The sequence below is a fragment of the Ogataea parapolymorpha genome, chromosome III (genome assembly GCF_000187245.1).
Source record: "Ogataea parapolymorpha DL-1 chromosome III, whole genome shotgun sequence".
Classification (NCBI taxonomy): domain Eukaryota; kingdom Fungi; phylum Ascomycota; class Pichiomycetes; order Pichiales; family Pichiaceae; genus Ogataea; species Ogataea parapolymorpha.
Genome location: NC_027864.1, coordinates 351,152 through 369,567, shown reverse-complemented (window position 1 = coordinate 369,567; position 18,416 = coordinate 351,152). Strand labels below are relative to the sequence as shown.

Here is an 18,416-nt window from a genome sequence, read left to right as displayed (position 1 = left end):
AAATATATCGTCGGCTATTCCAGAATGGTGTAGATTATATCCGCGGCGACTGTGATTGGATGAGATTTTAGTCACTGAAAAATATTAAATAAATAATATAAAAAAAAGTATTTTATTTTCATGCTGCTAAGGCTTGCGCGTGTCAGGCCGCTGTGCCGGAGACACGCTGTGCGGACTCTGGGTGGTATTTTTGCCCGTCAGAGTGTTAGAGTTCCTCCGCGCCAACTTCACACCTCCGTGCCCCTTCGGAGCTCGTCCGAAATCCGGTTCGACGAGATGGACCCTGAACTCCAAGAAATGCTCACCGAAGAACGGGCCGTCGACACTGTGGACGTGTGTATAGTGGGATGCGGCCCAGCGGGACTGGCCACGGCCATCAGACTCAAGCAGCTCGACCAGGACAGCGATTTGCGCGTGGTGGTGCTCGAAAAAGCCCCCGACGTCGGATCGCATATTTTGTCCGGGGCGATCCTCGAGCCCCGGGCCTTGCGCGAGCTGTTCCCGGAGAGCGAGTACTACGACGCAGAGGGCGCAGGGATCCCTCTGCCGCCGGACCTGGTGAGTCTTGTGACAGAAGACCACATGAAGCTGCTGTTCAAGAACGGGCCCGCGGTGCCGCTGCCCGAGCCGCCGCAGATGGTCAACAAGAACAGAAACTACATCGCGTCGCTATCAGAGGTGGTCAAGTACCTTGCGGAGCAGGCAGAGGCCGTCGGCGTCGAGATATATCCCAACACCGCCGTGAGCGAGTTGGTGTACGATAGCAAAGGTCACGTGAAAGGCGTGGCCACCAAGGACATGGGCATCTCGAAAAACGGCACACCGTCGGACTCGTTTGAGCGCGGCATGGAGTTCCACGCGCGGATGACGGTGCTGGCCGAAGGATGCCACGGCTCATTGTCGAAACAGGCCATCAAGAAGTTTGGACTGCGCGCCGGTTGCAGTCCCCAAACGTACGGCTTGGGTATTAAGGAGGTGTGGGAGGTGAAGCCGGAGAATTTTAGAAAGGGCTACGTTGCACACACGCTGGGCTACCCGCTGGACAAGGACACCTACGGCGGCGGATTCCAGTACCATTTTGGCGACGGCCTGGTGACTGTGGGGCTGGTTGTGGGTCTGGACTATAAAAATCCGTGGATCTCGCCGTATCAGGAGTTCCAGAAAATGAAGCACCATCCGTTTTATAGAAAGGTGCTGGAGGGCGGCAAGTGCATCTCGTACGGCGCCCGTGCGCTGAACGAGGGCGGCTACCAGTCTGTGCCAAAGCTGCACTTCCCCGGCGGCGTTTTGGTGGGTGCGAGCGCCGGGTTCATGAACGTGCCGAAAATCAAAGGCTCGCACACAGCAATGAAGTCGGGCATGCTGGCGGCAGAAAGCATGTACGATGCGGTGGTGGCGCTGAAACAGCAGCAGGGCGACGTGGAGGAAGGCGAGGTGCTGCCCGAGTGGGACGCGATAGATCTGGAGCAGTACCAGGCCGCGTACGACCGGTCATGGGTGCGCGAGGAGCTGTATGAGGTGCGCAACATCCGGCCTTCTTTTGGCTCGAAACTCGGTATGTGGGGTGGAATGTGCATGTCGGGGCTGATCGCGATGATCACGCGCGGCCGGGAGCCGTTCACGCTGACGCACAAGCACACGGACGCCGAGCTCGTGGAGGACGCGGGCAAGTATGCCAAGATCGAGTATCCAAAGCCCGACGGCGAGATCTCGTTTGACATCCTCACGTCGGTCTCGCGCACGGGCACGTACCACCAGGAGAACGAGCAGTGCCATCTGCGCGTGCCCGAACAGGACATGGCGCAACACACGGCCAAGGCGTACCCGAAATACCAGGGCATCGAGCAGAGGTTCTGCCCGGCGGGCGTTTATGAGTACCTGCCCGACGAAAAGTCGCCCGAAGGTGTGATTTTCCAGATCAACTCGCAGAACTGCATTCATTGCAAGACCTGCGACATCAAGGTCCCCACGCAGGACATCGACTGGACTGTGCCAGAAGGTGGCGACGGGCCTAAATACCAGATGACCTAGGCGGGGGGACGGGTATAAATACTGCACTACATGAATTTAATATATTACCATAATTTAGTCTCTGCCCATGGCCTTGTCCCACGTAGGCTTGGTCTGCTGCAGCCAGAACTCGAGTCTGTCGCGGGCGCTGGAAATAGAGTCAAGTGCAGGTCTCACATCAAGGAAAAACGTGGGCATGCCGTCCTCGTCCTCAGGACCTCCATAGTAGTCGATCACATACCGCACTTTCTGCCAGCCGCCCTGGCCGTCCCCACGCAGCACCGTCCAGTCGTGTCTGTCAAATGGCGGCTCCGTTGCGTACTTATCCGGGAACAGCTTGCCCATGATCTGGTAAAACCGCGCACGAGGGGTCAAGTCGTGCGGCCGGCCCGTGAACTTCAGCAGCCGGGGCTCCTGTTTCGTCTGCTCTGTGTGGGGTTTCTCCCACTTAAGAATCTCGCTCCATGCACCTTCGTTCAGGAAATTGTGGATGTTCACCATGCTCTCCACAGCGTCTTCCGGCACGTCTCCCTTGCCCTTGCGGATCATGGCATTGAACATCTGCTGTGGCGATGGATACTCCCAAACACCCTGGTCCGGCACATCTCCGCGTGGAATCGACGACAACGTTCTCTCGGTAGGCAGGTCGATCTTCTGGCCTGGAACCTTGTCGGTAGGGAGCACGTACGGCATGTTGTTAAGCGGGTTGATGTCCAGGGTCTCTGCTCCGTCGCTGTGCACCACAGGACATGCGGCGAGTTTCGTGTGGTCCACAGGACATTTTGCTGCTCCCGTAGCAGGCGGGGAAACCGGTTTCTGTATTGCGTCTGCCCAAAACCAGCCCATCAAGTGTGATTGATAAATATTAATTTATTAATTTTTTTTTATTTTTTTAATGGATGAGCTGCTAGCCAGACACAAAAAAGAGACGCGCGATCTGGTGGCCGCCACGACGGGAATGCGCAAGCAGGCCACCAAGTCGACGCGCAAGGAGGTCCTGCGACGGATTGAACAGATGGAACAGGATCTGAAGGACAGACACGAACGAGAGTTGCGGGAGCTGACTGGAGAGGCCCAGGAGGCAGAGGAGATCACGCCCGAGCAACTGCTGGCTCAGATGAATCTGAGCTCAGAAACGCCTGCAGAGAAAGAGCCTGCAGCGAAGACAGAGCCTAAGAAAAAGCGCAATAGACAAAAAGAGCGGCTAGCCAAGAGAGAGGCCGAATTCAAAAAGTTGCAACAAGAGGCCGAGAACGAAGCCAGTGCACAGCCAAATTTGAAAGAGCTGGAGCTCAAGAACATTGCCGATTTGTGCACCGCGGCCAGACTAGTTCAGCACAACATCACGCCCGACGGACATTGTCTATTTGCGTCAATTGCTGACCAGCTGCAACAGCGACACAACATCACCATGACGGTCCAGGAACTGCGCACGCGTGCTGCCAACCAGATACGGAATGACCCAGACACGTTTGCGCCGTTCCTGTTTGACGAGGATAAGATGGAGGTGCGCAACGTGGAGGAGTATACCGACAAGCTGGAAACCACCATTATGTGGGGGGGTGATCTCGAAATCCTGGCTCTCGCTAGAGAGTTCGACTGTCCGATCAGCGTGATGATGAGTGGACGGGCGCCGCTGCGCGTGAACGAGAACGGCCAGCAGCCGGAGCTCAAGCTCGTGTACTACCAGCACGTTTTCGGACTCGGAGAGCACTACAATTCGCTAAGAGACATGGTGTAGTGTATATACAGCAATTAGCGTTTTGCGGCAGCCGCGTTGATGCGCATGATGTCGCCATCCTCCACGACGTAGTTCTTTCCCACGCGAGCGATTTTGCCCGACGAGCGCAGCAACTTCTCGTTCAGTGGCGCCGGCAGCTGCTCCACGTCGCGGTACTTAATTACCTCTGCATTGATGAAAGTGCGCTCAAAATCTGAGTGGATCACTCCTGCCGCTTGTGGACATAGCGTTCCTTTGCGGACGGTCCATTGGCGCGCCTCTATGGGGCCGCACGTGTAGAAGCTGATGAGGTGCAACGCCTGGCGCATCTGCTCCACAATTTGGGGAATAGCAGATTGACCGCCCGATTCCACGGCCTCTGATTCGTAATCTGCCGAAAACAGAATCACAGGTGACTCAGGCGCGTTGTTGCGCACCCAATCCTGCACCTGTGGCAGAAACTCGTTCTTGCCGCGCAAATAATCTTTTTTGCTGCTATTGAGCAAAAAAACTGTTGGTTTGGCGGTCAGCAACGAGTAGCTATTGAGCGCCTCGATCTGGTCGTCTGTCCAGTCCGGCTTGTCCAGAATGCGTCGGCCGTCCATCAGATGATCGTACGCAATGGCCAGCGTCTGCTGATGGGCCTCCCAGCGGGCCACTTCGTCTGCTGGCCGGTTTCGTTTGTTTTTCAGCTGCTTTGCTATGCGGTCGAGCGAATTCTCTATAAATTCCATATCTTTCAGAAGCAGCTCGTCCTGGACGATGGTGAGGTCTCGCGCAGGATCAACGTCGCCCTCTACGTGGGTGATCTCGTCGTCTCGGAACCCACGAACCACCTGGAAAATGCCGTCCACCGCTCGTATATCGGACAGAAAAGCATTTCCGAGTCCTTTGTTGTCAGAGGCGCCTTTGATAAGGCCCGCAATGTCGTAGATCCTCAGCACCGAGGGGATACTCTTCTGGGAAACGTGGAGTTCTGCAAGCCTGTCCAGTTTGGGAGAATGCACGGTTACGATAGCTTCCTCGGGTTTTATGGTCGCGAACGGGTAATTTGCAGGGTTGCCCAGCTTGCTCCTCGTGATGGCCTGGAAAAACGTGGACTTGCCGACGTTGGCAAGCCCGACGATGCCGCTGGATAGGTTGTTGCCGGGACGGCCAAATAGCGGTCTGGTAAGAGCTTTGGACGCCATGGCGAGATTGGCAGTGGTGAATTTTTCACGTCGCGCGGGCACCGTCGGTGTCGGGTGCGAGGTGTGCCCACCAAGATCTTCTAGGAGCGGAAACCACTCTCTGCACAGGGGCCTAGCAAATAGGAGATCCACAGCTGGCACAAGGCGCTAAGCCCTCTCGCGCGCGAGGAAAGTGGAATTGGGCTTTATGGGCGCATTTGCGAGGCGAGCAGTGCAGACGCTGCAGCACTACATGGCCAAAAATCGGCTGTCTTTTTCATGTGAGTGAAGCTTAACTAATGCCGGAAAAAAAAAGCCAGCTACTAACTCAAACGCACGATAGCCATCACATACGTGGCGATTACCACAATCAGTAATGTAGATTAAAGGAGTCTAAAAAAGTCACGTGGACGTGGGCTATAGATAGCGCCTTCTTTTAGCACTACGCTCGTCCAGGTCCAGCGGCACTTCGACCGGAGTAACTTGGCTGGCGCCCGCGGCAGACGAAACCGGCGTCGTGCCGGGCGTGGGGAGACAGGCAGTGTCGATGTGCAGCGACCGCAGCGCCGTGAGCGACTGCGACCTAGCATGAGAATGGCGGTGGTGCTGGTGGATGGGGGATGCTATTGGTGAGATAGGCAGGTTTGGATACAGCACGAGCTCCTGGACCGGCGACGCATGGTGCGGGGAGTAGCTCACGTATTGCGTGTCCAAACCTCTGGTCTTGTGGAGGACCTGGGTGGCCAAGCTTGTTAGGTGGGGGATGATCCGGTTGCCAGAATTGAAGTACTTGGCTCTCACGGAGGACGGCACTGCGAGCACTTGGTGGAGCAGACTGTGCTGCAGGTCGTCCAGCTTATCGGTGGCACCCGTGAGAGCAGCGTTGGTCAGCATAATTGATGCTGCCGCGATAGAACTAGGAGGATACGAATAGAATAGGTTTCTGTCGAAGTGTGCGAGCTCGCACAGGAAAATGGCTCCCTCCATTCTCTCTTTCAGGTTGGGCTGCGAGTTGTTTGTGTAGAAGTTGACGAAGTAGTCAGCCGACGGCATGGACAAGTCCCATTTGAGCGCCGACAGAATGTCCATCTCGAGTCTGAGGAAATCACTCTTTCTGTCCAAATCGTAGCCTGCCCGTTTGATCAGCGCGTTGACAAGCTTGCCCTTAGGCTTGTTCTCGTTGAACTTGAATGCGATCCAAAGACAGCAGTAGCCGACAAGCTTGTAGTTTTTTTCCAGCACCAGGGCTTTGGACAGGTATCTGTCGAGCACGGTGACGGCAAGAGTGAAGGTGGCGTATGACCAGGAGAGCTTTTCCACCACGTCGAAGATGGAGTTGAGCAGAGCGAACCTATTGGGCTGCAACTGGGGCTGGAGAGGCAGCGGGCTCGGCCTCTGCCTGAAGAGGTAGTCTAGATGGATGAAATGGCTGTGGATGTCATTTCTGTATTCCTGAAGAAGATAATCGTGGGACCTGATTTCCAAACGGTGGCCAGCGGCAAGATGGGATGTCATGAACGATGCTTCAAAAGAGCGGATGCGTATAAGATGCTAATAAATAGAATGCAATTGAGGTGTAGTGATGCAGTTGTATGATTTAGAATTGAGTGTCCATAAGGTATGTGTGAGAAGCAAAGTCCAGGGATGTTCAAAGATCAAGGGAAGAGAGTGCTTTATATATATACAGTTGGCCCACAGGTAATTTCTTTTTGGGATGGCCGTACCGTAGTATGGTTTGAATAAATGTGGCCTATTCATTGTCCGTGGTTTTTGGGTTACCGGAAATGCATCGAAAAACTACAATTCCCAAAGGTCGGTTTCGGCCATTTCGTGAACCTTAATTTTTTTTGGTTGGCTGGCAAATAGTACGACTTCCTCATTGAGGCAAAGTCCACCACTGGAGAGCGGAAATTAATTTTAGAAGCCGCTCGATACAATTTCCCAAGCATTTTGGCCCACCCGATCCCGATCTGTCGATCCTCAGTACTACGACCTAGAATATGCGGAGTAAGCCGTCTAAAATATTAACTTTAAATTGGATTTTCATCAGATTACCTATAATGGCATTCTCCTAATTTTGCGGGTGAAAACTGCATCAATAGCACGCGTTTGGCCATCACAATGTATGTGGTGCCAGTAATCTCTGGCACCTTGTCGTCAGTATGTACACGGCTCGACTTCATTGCTTGCATGATTCCTTGCTCTAATCTGCTGCCGCTAATCTAGCTCGGCGCCCGAATGACCCCTTCGCCCGCCCAAATCTCTCTATCTATGCTGGCAAAATCTGACAATACCTTTTTTTTACAGTCTCAGACTGACCGGAAAAAAATGCAATGCACTTATCGCCTCTATTTTGTTGAAAACAATTGGCCGTACTAGACTGTTAAAATTGTAGACGTTTTCGATCTCAGCCTCCGCGAGCTTATCGGCCGGACCTTGGCTAGCCCAATTCGTCTACAACAGGACGAAATACTCTCTAAATATAGCTATACTATTTCCAGCTACTGCCCTGGTTTCGTGCAACCACAACTCAAGACCGCTGGCGTGACTTCGTTTTCTCCTGAAATACACGGCACTTCAATAGCAACAATTGTGCCATTCACAAAATTTGATCTGTGTAGTCTCCAAAAAAGTAAGGCGGTGACTTGTTTTTTGGATCGGTTTGAAAATTTTCCTAACTCCTTTTCAAGGCTCTGACAATGAAGAGGCCCCGAGGTGCCGAACACCCACAGAGAACCTTGAAGAAAAGTAGCGCTGTACATGAAATTGACACCATAGACGCTAAAGGGGTCATTTCAGCCGCGTTCGAGTCTCGCTATATTTCAAAACGGGAACCATGTCTGATCCAAGGCTTGGTGGACGGGTTTGATCTAGAATCGTTCCGTCTTGATAATGTGGCAGATTTTTTACAATGTGACGATTTTTTGCAGGTGGAGCGCAAGTCCAACGGTGGTTATGGCACTGGAGAAAATAGGATTCGCTTGAAACTTGCAGATCTGGTGGAAAGGCTGAAAAACGGCGATCACTCATTGTATTTAACTACCCAGTATGATGAGGACGATTGTCTATCGGACGACGATTCTGACGGCGAATTTCCCCAATTGGGTATAGCCCCTGTCCCGACCGATACAGACTCAGAACTGGGCTCAATCGATTTCGACAATTTTCATGACGACTTTGACGATGAAGGCGACAATTCCGACGATGAGGAAAATTCCGCCAACGAAGATGAAACGTCTCTTGACACTGCTTACGCCCGCGTGCAAGAGCTTCTGCAGAAACCCCTAACCAACTTATGCCACACGTGGCCAATGGAATTGCTGCGGCCTGGCTTACTCGCCGGCCTGGTGCCTCAACAAATAAACCTGTGGATGGGCCGTGCGGACCCAGATTCCAGACTGCTCTTTGACGAGTCCCAGCCCCTACTGGGCCTGGGGAGATCGCTTCCCTCTCCAGGCGCCTCGTCGTCGGGTCTCCACCACGACCACGCCGACAACCTGTACATACTAATATCGGGGAAAAAAAGATTCACCTTGTTTCCGCCCACGGATGCTCCCAACCTCTACACTGTCGGCGACATTGAGAAAATATACCCATCCGGGGTCATTGACTACATACGCAACGAAAAAGCGCCGTTCTGGAAACACGTGCGCGAAGACGGTGCGCTGGTTGAGCAGGTTGCGCTTTGGCGACTGGAGCGCGAGTCGCTGGATGAGGAGGAGAAAAAACGGCTCGAGGCTGTCGCAGCAAGCGAATCCGAAGTGCACGAAGAAAAAGCACGCCTTGGAAAGACGAAAAGAGACCCTCCTTCGTTTTCCAGAATACCTCCTGCCTTGCTACACCTGGACGATGTGCAAGACGCCAAAAAACGGACAAAAATGCAACGCCTCATAGATACGGAGTTCCCACGGCTGAAACAGTGCAAGCCGCTTCAGGTGACAATAGAGCCCGGCCAAATGTTGTATTTGCCGGCAGGGTGGTTCCACGAGGTGTCGTCCTTTGGCAGCGACGACGAGCCAGTTCACATTGCGGTGAATTACTGGTTTGCACCGCCGGCAAATCGCTCGCCACCCCTGTACGCCGATAGCTATTGGGCCGAGGATTTTGACGAAACGAGCAAGTGTCTTCGTGTCTTGCACAGCCATGGCCGATAAGAACGCGTTTGCCCATTTGGGAAATGTTGTGGTCGCGATATGCAACCTTGATAAGCGAGGGGTAAGTTTGCATTGATGCAGTATTTAGCGTGACGCGTGGGGGAAGATTCCGGGGTCATACGAGATTGCGCAGGGAAAACCCGGAGAACAAAAAAAAATCAGCTCGTTTTCGCGGGAAAGCCCGTCACGTGACCTTAGAGAGAGTTGGGTGAAAACCCTTTTGCTAAATCTCCACTACCGACTCTGTTTTTTCTACACAGCCCTGAAATTGTAGCAGGTGGTTTCGTGCGGAACGGGCCCATCGGCATGGGTCCATCGGCCTGCGGTGAGTTTCCTGGCCACATCGGAGAACGCCTTTACGCTTCTCAGGACGGCCTGCTTTTTCTACGCCCTGGAAAGCGATTTTCTATGTTCCCATTTATCGGTTCCCACACCTTATCAAAAAACAGGCCCTACCTGAAAAATTTTTCACGTAATTAATATAGATATTGATACATCAGAGACAGGTCCTCCCTTCTTTCTGACGCAAAAGCGAGTCTATTCAAATAAGAACAAGTGTATGTGTTGAGCAACGCGCCGATGTCCGTGATACTAATCTCTCAGTGTTTTCCACGCTTTTTCTTATTTGATATCTTATCAGAGCGAGATATTTATTAGCTTAAATATCCCCAAAGTGTACGCCACGAGCTTGCGAATCTAACAGAGTTAAACTGGAACCCGAGTCCTGTGCGCATGCGCTGGATTTTGACGGATATCTCTCTATTCTAAGCCTGGCGAGTTGTGTTATCGTATTATTCACGTTACTAGCTGATCATCCCCAGCTTTTAGCGCTCCTGTGTGTGATTATTCCCCGGTTATCATGAGTACGACGGCCATGGACCATGTTTCAGACCATGATTCCCAGACCCCGGACTCTCCTCTGAGCCCGAGCGAAAGAAGCTCGACTCCCTCTTCCATTACTTCATCTGCTGCCACCAGTGTTGCCGACACCGGCGAACTGGCCAAGCCGGTTTCGGTCCCTTCTCCATCCAAATCTAAAAAGGAGGAGCGGCACAAGAAGTACAACAAAACCGCCAACCGCACGGTCGCCGCTGCGAGCGGCATCTCCACCACGGTCCCTGTGTCTGGCGAGCGGCCACGGCCAACCCCGCACTCCACGTTGGACGACGACGTGCTCTTTGCCATCTTCGAGATCCTGTTCGACCACGATTCTAAGGCCGAGGGCATGACTGTCAAGCAGATCTGTGACATTCTCGTCGAAAAACACCCCGAGATGGCCAAATTGTCCTCGAAAACATCAAACCTGGTCTCTGCCAAGCTCAACGCCTATGTCAAGCGCGTCGAAAAGGGCGAAAAAACCATCATATACTCCCTGTCCAGAGACTGGGCCGACGCTTCGCCAAAGAGAATGGTGTACGTCTACCGCGGACTGCTGGCCAAGGACTACCATCTCTACGTCCAGCAGTATCTCGAGAGCCAAAAAGCCCTCGAGCACACGTCGGTGGTGTCAGGTGTGGTTGCCGATCTCGACACTAAAGACTTGAAGAAGTACAAGAAGGCGGCGCAGAACGCCGCTGCTCTTGCGGCCGCTCAGGTCCAGACGCAGCACGGCCTGCATTCACAGGACTTTGGCGACAAACGGTCGCCGTTCCTGGACGCGTCGCTGGATCTCAGACTGGCGAACCTGGCGGTGCCATACGCCGTGGCCCCCGTCACGGCGTCGCTGGTGACAGCGATCGAGGACGCCAATCCTAAGACGCAGCATCCAAGGGCCAAGTCCGTGTCGGTGTTTTCGAGATCCTCGCCGGATTCCGACGACGACGACGTTGACGACTACGAGACGCTGCGTTCTGCGGACGACGACGACGATGACGATAGTCTGGTGTCTGCGGGCTACCACAGACGCGGCTCCGTCATTGTCAGAGACAAGGTCCCGTCGTCGGTCGGCAAACGGTCGAAATCCATGAGTTTTATCAACTCGAAAAAGCCAAGAACCGTGCATCTCACGGCCGCGGCTGCCACGCCTCGGATCCCCAAAAACGCCTCCATAGTAAACAGCCCCACCGCCGCCGCTGCCGTGGCTGCTCTGAGAGCAGCAGCTATGAGCTTCAGCCCGCAGACCGAGTCTGTCAACACCCTCACAAACTCGATCCTGGCAGACACCACCGTGGAGCCGTCGATCAGCATGAAGTGGCTGGAGACGGTGCGCTCTGGGTTCCTGACGCAGGAAATCGGCGCTCCAGAGGACATTTCGCTGGCAGAGCTTGATACGTTGTTCACGTGATATTCTTCTATCTTTTTGCTTTATAGGTATGTGTGGTAATGGTTAACGTTTGATGGGTGTATTTTGGTTTAGTTCCTGCTCCTGGTCCTGGTGTTGGTCTAGCTGCTCGTAATCCTTGTCCCAGATTTTTTTCACCCCGATCTTCTCCAAATGCTGCCACCATTCGATGTCTGCCGGGTCCAGGTCGGGCTCACACCACACAAACCCTTCTCCCGAGCTCACCCAGTATTGGCGCAGCATGATCTCCTGTTCGGGCTCGTTCACAACAAACCCCATTTTGTGGATACGCTCCACCACAGGCCGGCTCGCAAAACCCTCTCTACCGTTGATTTCCGCGTCGCACTCCAACACCATCGCGCACATCTTCATCTGGTCCACCTTCTTGTACCACGTCGCCGGCAGCGTGCCCTTTTCAAACCGTAACGCCCCGTTCTCCTGGCCCTTTGTCGAGAACGCCATCATCGCCATGAACCCTGCGTTCGCCAGAAACGTACCAACGGCACCGTACAGCCCATACACCACGTTTGACTGGAAAAACCCGGGCAGAAGAAACCTAAACGACAGATCCATTGCACCGATTGTGCCGCCAATGCCCGCAAAGAACTTGATCATCATCCGCCGCCACTTGACGCTCTTGAACTCGTAGTATCTGGGGAACCCTGTAGTGAGCTCTATCACGTCCAATGCCTCCTGGAATTTTGCGTCGTAAAGCAGATTGCGGAGGGGAATCATTGCCGTCTCCACCTTGAGTACTTTGTTGGTGTTCTTCATATAATAGCACGTCAAAGCGAACTTGATGCTGGCGACATGAGGCTTTAGTTTTAGGAAGTCCGTTAGCAATGCCTGGCTGTAGTCGACTTTCTCGGCCAAAAACACTTTCTGCATCAGCGCATTGGATTTGACAATCAGCTCGTCCTCCAGCACATTTGTTTTCTTGGTTTCATGGACCGAATCTTGGAATAGCTTGCACAATTTGAGGATCTCAAAAGCTGTGGCAGGTGGCACTTTGGAGCCATTGGAGCCTGCGAAACTCGTGATATCTTTGTGGACGAGTTTTTCCAGAATGCTCAGTTTGTGGGCGAGCTGACGCTGCGTGGACTGGCGCCGGATCAGAAGAAAGGGGGATCTAAACATAGTTAACAAAATGCTATGTTTTCCCCACCTTTAATCTTTGTGGTGCAGGGATGCCAAAAAAAAATTCACAAAAAAATTTAGAAAAAATTAATTTTTTTTATTTATCAATATGGTTGCTCCTACCGCTGTGAAAAAAGAGGTTTCCGAGCCAGTCGAGGCTCCTACACAGGTCGAAAATATAGAGGAAGATACAGACACGATACTTATCGACGCCGACGCGCCAGAAACAGAGGACAAGCCATCCAGAACGCCCGAAGCAGGCCTCGTCTTGGACGAGTCCGGAAAACCCAAGTTCCAGTCACAGGCCGCATCCAATATGAAGGTCAAACTGGAGTCGCGGAAGGTGGCGGTGCCCCCACACAGAATGTCGCCGCTCAAGAACGCGTGGCCCAAAATATACCCTCCGCTAGTGGATCATCTCAAGCTACAGGTGCGGATGAACCTGAAAACCAAGAACGTGGAACTGCGTACGTGTTCCAAGACTACAGATCCGGGCGCTCTCCAAAAGGGAGCCGATTTCATCAAAGCGTTTACCCTGGGATTCGACATAGACGATGCCATCGCTCTTCTGCGGCTGGACGACCTGTACATCGAGTCGTTCGAAATTAAGGACGTCAAAACGCTCCAGGGCGACCATCTGTCGCGTGCGATTGGCCGTATTGCCGGAAAGGACGGCAAGACTAAGTTTGCGATCGAGAACGCGACTCGGACGCGGATTGTGCTTGCGGACTCGAAGATCCACATTCTGGGCGGGTTCACGCACATCAGAATGGCGCGGGAGGCGGTGATGAGCCTGATTCTGGGCAGCCCGCCGGGCAAGGTGTACGGAAACCTGCGTACGGTGGCTTCGAGACTCAAGGAGCGGTATTGAGGTGTACGGGGGTGTATACTTAATGTATACTTAATGCATAGCCGCGTGTACGGGTGTCGACCCTGTGGTGAGACCTGCATATGAAAAGTTTTTTTACCGCCTGCGCGCTTAAATGTTTTGTTTGTATGAAGTCATCAGGGTTGCGCTTGTCTGAGAATAAGGGCGCTAACAGCAAGGTTGGTGTGCCCTTTCTAGACCCCTGAGTGAAAGCGCATTGCAGCAATATTTAAAAAAACCAGACCTTCTTATCGCTACGGAATTCGGGCCCAACGCACATTCTCGCGTTCGTATTCTACATGCAGGATCCTGAATCTGTCCGAATTGAGATCGCAGCCTCTAAGTCCGCGACACAAGTCCCAAACTATAATCTGCTCATGTGGGTGGGTTGTGAGTGCTGCATTGGGTAAGTACTTTGAGGGCGGAATTGTGCCACTATTGTCTTCCATCCGCAGAGAAAAAATTCTCCTCCCAAAACGGCACAAGGTGGCCCTAGCAGCTAACTTTTCGGAATCTAAGCACACGACTGCTTATTTCAGCATAAATATAATGATTTATCCTTCTTTTTTGTAGGAAACCATGGCACAAGGAGACGAGGAACTGTTTATTCAGGACCCCCCCACGGCCGCAAGAAAGGAGTCGCGCTCAGGCACCATACTCAAAGCCTGGCTCGCGCTTGTGGCCCCCTTCACCTTTGTCCTAAACAAGTTCATTCACTTACTACCCTACTCAAACAATCGCAAAATGTCCGTGTTCACCATCTACATCGGTCTCATGCTCGTTTTCATAGTGCCCACCATCTTCTACATGGACGAAAGCATCTTTCTGCTGTCCAAAAACAAATACGAGGTCGACTCGGAGACCTCTTTTCGCAAGCTTCAGAAATCGCACACCAATAATCTGGCCTATGTGATATTGCCTGCTGAGAAACACACGGAGCCGCACACGCCCCGCCAGTCACTTTTTGACCAGCGTGTGGCTGTCGCTGCGTGGCTCAGCCACCTCAAAAAGCATCTGATGGAAAACAACGGCGTGCTGGACCCTGACTTCCAGCTGCCGTTCTCGTGGGCCGAGTGGGTCGACCTCGAGTCCAAGCTTACGCTTGACAAGCGCCATTTGCATCTGTGGAAGAGCTACCACCCAGAAATGCAGAACCGCACGTTTTCCGATCTCAGCTGTGCCGACTTCCGACTGCTTTATGCAGACAAAGACGAGGTTCTGCAGGTATGCAAAGACCTCAGCCACGAGGAGCGCGCGCGGTACCCCTGGTACCCATTTTCGTTCAAAATTACCGAGCGCACGGGCTCGGAACTCGCTGAGGCTGGCCGGATCCTGTTTGGAGCGTCGTACATGCTCACGACGGCGCCACCGCCCGCTCGTGTGCATTTCATTGGAGCTGGGCTCAACAAGTCGTCTGTCGTACTGCTGACCGAACGGGATCCGGTCACGCAACTGCCGATTGCTAGCAACCGGTCCAGAGACATCTACTCGATCGGCGCCGACCTCGTCAGCAACGAGGCTCGTTTGCGCGGCGTTTCCGTCGACAGGGTCCACAGAGACGGGGTGCGCATCGACAAAATGGTCACCGAATTGTCCACTCTGTTCAACTATGACACGTCCGTGCAGACCATCTACGGCGAGGACGAGCTTGTTTTCGACAAATCGTATTTCCTCAAGCTGGACGACCAGGTCAAAGTCATGACCAGCGTCGAGATGACCAAGGAGGATTTCGTGTACGAGCACGAGGACATCATGAACAGCATGAAGCAGCGGATCGAGAAACAGCTCGAGGCGGAACCTGATACCGTCGTCGACTCGCTGTTCGACCATCAGCTGTTGAAGAACATCGAGCGGGAAATGGACCTGTTCGAGGCCAACGGCCGCCACATGCCGTACTTGCGCGAAGCGTACGTGAACCACACGCATCTGGGCGCGCATTTCGACTGGCGTTTCTTCAACGGCATCGACCACCCGCAGGAGTACCGCAAAGCCATCATCCACCGAATCGGTCGCGCGTGGCTGCGGTTCTGCTACCAGTCGGGCTTCCGCACGTTTGTGGCGTACGGCTCGATGCTGGGCTGGATCAGAAACGGGCTCACGCTGCCGTGGGACGAGGACATCGACGTGGTCGTGTCGGTGGACTCGCTGTACAAGATCGCCAGAAACCACAACCAGACACTCATAGTCGACGTTTCGTCCGAAGACAAGTACGCCGCTGGTATCGGCTCATACCTGCTGGACATCGGCCCGTCGTTCTACTCACGTGTGCGCGGTGTCGGCGCCAATGCCATCGACGGCAGAATGATAGATACCATGTCTGGGGTTTACGTGGACATCACCGCCATTGCGTGGACAGCGGACTATTTCTCGCAACACGGCATCGACGATGTCGTCCGCACGCTTGTGGACCCGGAGTACAGAAGCAAGATCGATAAGCTCGAGGACAAGGACTCATACCGCGAGCAGATCGACAACAAGGCCAGAGACATGCAACAAAACCACGAGATCTACCACTGCCGGAACGACAACGTTTTCCGGCTCGACGAGCTCACGCCAATGGTGCCTACGTACTTTGAAGGCGTCCGGACGCACGTCCCGCACAAGTTTAAGCAGATCCTCGACAGAAAGTATCCGAGAGCGTTGCAACGGACCACTGAACCGGAAAATCAGCCGTTCCGCACCTACAAGAAAAATCTGCGTCTCTGGGTGGATGATTCCCAATGTCCTGGAAATGACAACGAGGGCTTATTGTGCCATGATGAGGACATTCTTGAAGAATACGCTCACACCAAGGAATACACGGCCCGCCACCTAGAGCTCCTGAAACACATCTATGACAATGCGCTTAGCATCGAGGACGAGACCGTTCCAATGCGGTACGACCAGTTCATTGTCCGGTACGCCCAATGGCTCAATGCCCGGCTGGAATAGCGTCTACCCTAATATGAAGGAGGAATGTAATATGTAATTAGAAAAATTATCGTAATTATTTCAGTTCTTGGTGTAAAGATGGAAAATTTTTACTAAATATGTTTCGGAAGGTGACGAGAGTGCAGCTCTCGCAGCTGTTGCGTCGCTGTCAGAGTACGCACGCCACCGAGACGACTCGTCCTCGTTCGGGCAACTCTCTGATGAACCTCGTTCACGACGACACCGTCACGCTGTCGCAATTTTTCGAGCGAGTCGAGCGCTCCGTCTCGAAGCTGTCTGACACCCGTGTCGAGAGAAATCTGCCGCTGGGCCATATTTTGATGAACAAGCTGCAGACCCTGAACAAGGATAACGCTGTAGTCAAAGATTCTGTGCTGTTTAATCGATTTGTGGACATTTGGGGCGAAAACAAGCTTCTGCACGCTTCGCATGCCGACCGTGCTGTGCGTCGGCTTCTGGTTGAGTCTAAGTATGACAAGGCACTGGAGCTGTGGCAGCGTCTGTTGGAAAAGCTGAAGGAGGAGCCTGATGGCTTCAAAGAGACCAGAGAGGCCAGGTTCACGTCCGAGGCCGTTTTCCGCACCACAGGCATTGTTGCGTACGTGCTCAAGACTTTGAGCGAAAATGCAGTCCCGGACGCCGCCACACTCGACTTGCTGGCGGGGGGCGTCAAACTGAGCCCGCGGCTGGTGGATTTCGTGCTGCAGCCGTTGGAATTGGACGATGCTACCACGGAGAAGGTGAAGAGTGCGATCAACGGCCATTTTTTCAAGCCGGACCCTAACAGTCCCGCACTGCTAACTGCAGCCTTTGTGGCCGCTACAGAGGGCAGATACGACCGCGTGGAGGCGATAATTCGCAAGCTGTACACGGCTAGGGAAAAGAGCCAGGAGCCGTTCTCAGAGCAGACCTACGCCAAGCTGATGGAGCTGTGTGCCATAACCGGCAAGTACCAGCAGGCACAGCAGCTGTGGGCAGAATTGACCAAGGCAGGCGTCAAGCCGACCGTCCAGACGTGGAACCAGCTGCTCAACGTGCACGCCAAGTCGGATGCGCCCCAGAAACTGCTCAGAATCGAGAGCGTGTACAGGCTGCTCAGAGAGAGCGTCCAGCCCGACGCACAGACCGTGGGACTTATGATTTACGGATATCTGGGCTGCCGGGAGCTGAAGAAGGCGCTGGATTTCTACCGGGCGCAGAAGGACGCTGCGTCGGCGCAGGAGGTGTGGGATATCAGAAACACGCTGCTGCGCGGCCTGGTGCAGAATGACTACGTTGCCGAGGCGGAAAAGTTCTACAACGTGTTCCGTGCAGAGGCCAAGGCGCAGAACGTGGCGTTTGAGCCGGACATCCGGTTCTACAACTCGCTATTGCGGCATCTGTTTGCCAAAGACGACGTCGACAAGGCGCTAGCCACCATGGACGAGATTCTGGGCTCCGACACCCTTGCACCGGACGTGGCAACGTACACAACGATCATCGACGTTCTGGGCATGAAGGCGAGCCGGACGGGCGTGCCAGTGGAGGTGGAGATCCAGAAGCTCATTGACACGATGATGTCCAGCAAGATCAAGCCGAGCGTGCGCACCACGGGCGCTTTGGTCAAGATGCTTGCTGCCAAGCCGGAGACGATCGCAATTGCGGAGCAGCTGGTCGAGCAGTTGAAGAAAGACAAGCGCAGGATTTCCGACGTCATTTACAGCACCATGGTCACTGCAGAGAGCAGCCAGGGCAACGTTTCCAAAGCTATGGAATATTTCTACGCAGCTTTGGAGGCAGGCGTGCCAATGACGACGCAATTCTACAACTCCATCTTCCGGGGCTTCAGCATCAATCCAGATGTGCGCGGGCTGCGCCGCTTTTTTGAGTTTGTGCAGAAGAACGCGACCCAGAAACCCAACTTTTACACTTTCTACTACATGCTGCGTGCGGCCGCTATTCAGGACGACCACGTCCTGGCGCAGTACGTGATCGACGAGCTTGCCGAGGCTGAGTTACAGGACCTCGGCACCAGGCTGCCGCAGATGCTCGAGAGGTACAAAAAGGCCGGGCTCGATGTTCCGGCCCGTCTGCTCCAGCCTACCCCAAACCACTAGTCTGTATATAGGTGTGGGGGGTAGTTGACAAAAAAAATACAATACAATTT

General features: G+C 53.6%; 11 protein-coding genes across 11 annotated transcripts; 7 read left to right on the top strand and 4 right to left on the bottom strand.

Moving 5' to 3' along the window:
• Positions 1 to 120: 120 nt before the first annotated feature.
• Positions 121 to 2,031, top strand: HPODL_00371 (electron transfer flavoprotein-ubiquinone oxidoreductase, mitochondrial; the record flags this gene model as incomplete). Its single annotated transcript, XM_014080316.1, has 1 exon — positions 121 to 2,031. The coding sequence occupies one exon, from the start codon at positions 121 to 123 to the stop codon at positions 2,029 to 2,031; it is 1,911 nt and encodes a 636-aa protein (XP_013935791.1).
• A 54-nt stretch (positions 2,032 to 2,085) lies between these two features.
• HPODL_00370 (Cytochrome c heme lyase) lies at positions 2,086 to 2,856 on the bottom strand (the record flags this gene model as incomplete). Its single annotated transcript, XM_014080315.1, has 1 exon — positions 2,086 to 2,856. One exon carries the CDS (start codon positions 2,854 to 2,856, stop codon positions 2,086 to 2,088), a length of 771 nt encoding a protein of 256 aa, XP_013935790.1.
• Positions 2,857 to 2,905: 49 nt separating this feature from the next.
• On the top strand, positions 2,906 to 3,751 carry HPODL_00369 (OTU domain-containing protein 2; the record flags this gene model as incomplete). The annotated part of the gene is made up of 1 exon (XM_014080314.1): positions 2,906 to 3,751. One exon carries the CDS (start codon positions 2,906 to 2,908, stop codon positions 3,749 to 3,751), a length of 846 nt encoding a protein of 281 aa, XP_013935789.1.
• A 14-nt stretch (positions 3,752 to 3,765) lies between these two features.
• HPODL_00368 (putative GTP-binding protein) lies at positions 3,766 to 4,920 on the bottom strand (the record flags this gene model as incomplete). The annotated part of the gene is made up of 1 exon (XM_014080313.1): positions 3,766 to 4,920. One exon carries the CDS (start codon positions 4,918 to 4,920, stop codon positions 3,766 to 3,768), a length of 1,155 nt encoding a protein of 384 aa, XP_013935788.1.
• Positions 4,921 to 5,316: 396 nt separating this feature from the next.
• HPODL_00367 (Cyclin puc1) lies at positions 5,317 to 6,414 on the bottom strand (the record flags this gene model as incomplete). The annotated part of the gene is made up of 1 exon (XM_014080312.1): positions 5,317 to 6,414. The coding sequence occupies one exon, from the start codon at positions 6,412 to 6,414 to the stop codon at positions 5,317 to 5,319; it is 1,098 nt and encodes a 365-aa protein (XP_013935787.1).
• Positions 6,415 to 7,598: 1,184 nt separating this feature from the next.
• On the top strand, positions 7,599 to 9,053 carry HPODL_00366 (uncharacterized protein; the record flags this gene model as incomplete). Its single annotated transcript, XM_014080311.1, has 1 exon — positions 7,599 to 9,053. One exon carries the CDS (start codon positions 7,599 to 7,601, stop codon positions 9,051 to 9,053), a length of 1,455 nt encoding a protein of 484 aa, XP_013935786.1.
• Positions 9,054 to 9,912: 859 nt separating this feature from the next.
• Positions 9,913 to 11,337, top strand: HPODL_00365 (Protein GDS1; the record flags this gene model as incomplete). Its single annotated transcript, XM_014080310.1, has 1 exon — positions 9,913 to 11,337. The coding sequence occupies one exon, from the start codon at positions 9,913 to 9,915 to the stop codon at positions 11,335 to 11,337; it is 1,425 nt and encodes a 474-aa protein (XP_013935785.1).
• A 42-nt stretch (positions 11,338 to 11,379) lies between these two features.
• HPODL_00364 (uncharacterized protein) lies at positions 11,380 to 12,471 on the bottom strand (the record flags this gene model as incomplete). Its single annotated transcript, XM_014080309.1, has 1 exon — positions 11,380 to 12,471. The coding sequence occupies one exon, from the start codon at positions 12,469 to 12,471 to the stop codon at positions 11,380 to 11,382; it is 1,092 nt and encodes a 363-aa protein (XP_013935784.1).
• A 109-nt stretch (positions 12,472 to 12,580) lies between these two features.
• On the top strand, positions 12,581 to 13,342 carry HPODL_00363 (Pre-rRNA-processing protein PNO1; the record flags this gene model as incomplete). Its single annotated transcript, XM_014080308.1, has 1 exon — positions 12,581 to 13,342. The coding sequence occupies one exon, from the start codon at positions 12,581 to 12,583 to the stop codon at positions 13,340 to 13,342; it is 762 nt and encodes a 253-aa protein (XP_013935783.1).
• Positions 13,343 to 13,918: 576 nt separating this feature from the next.
• On the top strand, positions 13,919 to 16,270 carry HPODL_00362 (uncharacterized protein; the record flags this gene model as incomplete). The annotated part of the gene is made up of 1 exon (XM_014080307.1): positions 13,919 to 16,270. One exon carries the CDS (start codon positions 13,919 to 13,921, stop codon positions 16,268 to 16,270), a length of 2,352 nt encoding a protein of 783 aa, XP_013935782.1.
• Positions 16,271 to 16,470: 200 nt separating this feature from the next.
• Positions 16,471 to 18,366, top strand: HPODL_00361 (uncharacterized protein; the record flags this gene model as incomplete). Its single annotated transcript, XM_014080306.1, has 1 exon — positions 16,471 to 18,366. The coding sequence occupies one exon, from the start codon at positions 16,471 to 16,473 to the stop codon at positions 18,364 to 18,366; it is 1,896 nt and encodes a 631-aa protein (XP_013935781.1).
• Positions 18,367 to 18,416: the final 50 nt, after the last annotated feature.